This window comes from Castanea sativa, chromosome 10 (genome assembly GCF_040712315.1).
Source record: "Castanea sativa cultivar Marrone di Chiusa Pesio chromosome 10, ASM4071231v1".
Lineage (NCBI taxonomy): Eukaryota > Viridiplantae > Streptophyta > Magnoliopsida > Fagales > Fagaceae > Castanea > Castanea sativa.
In genome coordinates this window covers 29898387-29901250 of record NC_134022.1, presented here as the reverse complement: position 1 = coordinate 29901250, position 2864 = coordinate 29898387, and the positions used below count along the sequence as shown (strand labels likewise).

General features: G+C 39.3%; 1 protein-coding gene across 1 annotated transcript; it reads right to left on the bottom strand.

The window, feature by feature from the left end:
• Window positions 1-299: 299 nt before the first annotated feature.
• Window positions 300-2411, bottom strand: LOC142614005 (BTB/POZ domain-containing protein At5g41330). The gene has a single exon (XM_075786531.1). It carries the CDS (start codon window positions 1974-1976, stop codon window positions 591-593), a length of 1386 nt encoding a protein of 461 aa, XP_075642646.1. The 5' UTR covers window positions 1977-2411; the 3' UTR covers window positions 300-590.
• Between the last annotated feature and the right edge of the window lie 453 nt (window positions 2412-2864).

Here is a 2864-nt window from a genome sequence, read left to right as displayed (position 1 = left end):
CATATTGAGAACTATTAAGCAAGGAAACATCTGAGAAGAACAAAGATTGCATATCTAATAAATAGAAGAGATGTGTGTCCATAACTAGGGAATTACTTCATCCGGCTTTTAGTAGCATCAGAAGCTCAATCACTTCAGCTTTCAGTAGCATCAGACGCCCAAATACATACAGCAACATGAGATCGGTTCAGAAAATGCAGCCATCACAACAAATAACAATGAGGAAAAGAGCCCATATCAGCAAAGCTTTGCAGAACATAATATATCAGGTTCATCTCCATTAATTAAAAACCATACACTAGCCAGGAAAGAGTGGACAACTGACCCCATCTATCAGAACCAGTTGCTGAATACCCTTTTAATTTCATTGATCATAACAAAAAAGTATACTCCAAATTATGAAGGTAAAACAAAACATGAAGACAATGAATAGCTTATCTCATATCAATATCAAAGAACTAACCCTTTATAAACAATTTTTAGTCCCTACACTCAACAGAGCACTCAATCACTTACATATAAATCAAACTAGGAACTAATTTACAAAAAAGAATAATGATTTTAACAATCTCCAATCCACCAATTTGAGATCAAAATTCCCTGGCTGAACTCTGCCAAACCTCAACATATTGCTGATCCTTCCTAGTCACAAACATCTTATTCCCTCCAAAACCCATATTTGTTATCTTGGAACCTCCCGTATCCTTCATTCTCCCCATCAAGTTCTTCCTAAACACCCTATCATCCAACCCATCTTTACTCTTCTTTGAAGACTCCATTGCTACCTCACTCCACAGCTCCAAATCCCCTCCCTTACTACAAAACACTTGATTCCCATGACTCTCAATCTTGCACCCAACACCTTCCTTCCTCCCATTCACCGCTTTCCTCTTATCCCCAAGACAGAGCCATGGATCGTCAGCACCCATTTTCCGCAAATCCGCAAAGGAAACCTCGCTGGAATTCACACCAACCTTGAAAATCCCTGACAAGTTATCGGAAACCGTTACATCCGAAAAGCAATCAACTTTCTCCTTCAGCTCCCAAACCACACTCCCAGACCTTATATCCCAAAACTTGACATTACCCAATACACCTTGAATCCCACTGTGAGACCCAGATGCCATTAACAAGCTATAACTCGAAACCCAGCTCAATTTCGATGCCGGTATCGCCGAATCAATCTGGGCACCGTATATTTCATTATGACCAATCTCCATCACCGAATTCAATGTCTGCAAATCATAAACCAATATCGAATTCGAGTTTCGCCGACCCGATTCGAAGCTGGCGAATAAGAACTCCGGCGAGGACCCGATTGCTTGGACAGTGGAGCTAGACTTCGTCACGTTCTCCCAATTCAAGCTCTCTTTCACTGACCCATTTTCGAGGTCGAGAATCTGGAGCCCCGAGAAATCGGTGGCACCGGCGGCAGCCACCGACGGCGAAATCGATAGCAAAAAGTCCACCGCCGGGAATTGAGTCAAAATCGTTGACTTTCTCCTCAGGGACCAATCAAAGGAGGTGATCTTGCTTCCGTGCGCCACGTGTACGGACCCGAACGGCGTGGTGGAGATCGCCGACGGTGAATCGCGGCCGTTGAGGGGCAGAATCAGCGATTTCTCGAGGTTATAGGCGTCGAATTGTGAAGGGTTGGAGAGAGAATTGAGGATTAGGGTTTCGACGCCGTAGAATTGGGATTCGGAGATTAGGTCTTGGAGGTCGAAAGCTTTGGCCTTTGATGGAAGATTACCGGTTCTGAGGAGAGAGAGGATGATGGAGAACAACTCGGGGTCGCGATCGATGAAAGGCACCGAGTCAGACTCGGAAACCCTAGAGAACAAGGATTTGGAACCAGCTAGGGTTAGGGTTTGTTTTGTGGTTTGGAAGATTTGGCCACCCACATTAACGGTCACGATGTTTGAATCGCCGCCTTTGGCTTGCCGAAACCCGTTTGGTACAGCCAAAGGTGGCATCTTTCTCTCTTTTTTTTTTTCTTTTTTTTTTTTTTGTCTACAAATATTCCCAAACTGCCCTTGGGAAATGGAATTCCTGGATTTCTGAGAAAGACTATGGAAACTGGAATAGTTGCTGGGATGTTTGAAGAAGTATGTGGGGATTTTAATAAGTATTAAGAGGAGAAAGAAGGGTTTGGTTCTATAAGGTGAAAAAGAGAATTTGGGGAAGAAGGAACTTGTAAATTGGTCAACAATAGGAAATATAAATAGATTATTGAGAGTGTGTTGAAGTTAATTTTGATTTTTGAGAAAATATAGCCATCCAAGTTGGACCCTATATTTAGCACGTTGCGGAAGCACAGCCTGAACTGATGTAGTTGGCAGGCAGCTGAGGCTGAGGCTGAGGCTGAGGCTGAGCGTGTTGGTCATCATTTTTTATTTTTCTGGTAACTTTGTTCACAATTCTCACAACTTGAATGTGTTGATATGTTTGACTACACAATAACTTTTTTACCACTATTTTCAAAACTCTTGATAGGTTATAATTGATTTATAATTAATAACTCGTCTCTAAAAAGCGCTTGCACATGTGCTCAAAAGTTTTTTTATTTTTTTTTAAGTAAAAGTTGATAATTTATATCTATTATAATTTAAAAATTTTTTAAAAAATTTTCAAACAAATAAAAAGTATAAACTTTAAAGATGTTACTGATTCTAAGAGATAAATGAACACAAATCCTAAATTTTAAGATTTTTTTTAATTTGAAATGAAATTTGTTATTTGATATTTATGATCTTATTTTTAAATTTTTAAATAAAGTTACATTTTATTAATGAAGATATTTTTAAACTATATAAAAGTTCAGTTGAAAAATTGGAATTCTCTTAATAATAATAATAATAATG

Excerpts from the sequence above, each read along its gene's own strand:
- LOC142614005 (XM_075786531.1), bottom strand. The coding sequence starts at position 1,976 with ATGCCACCTTTGGCTGTACCAAACGGGTTTCGGCAAGCCAAAGGCGGC.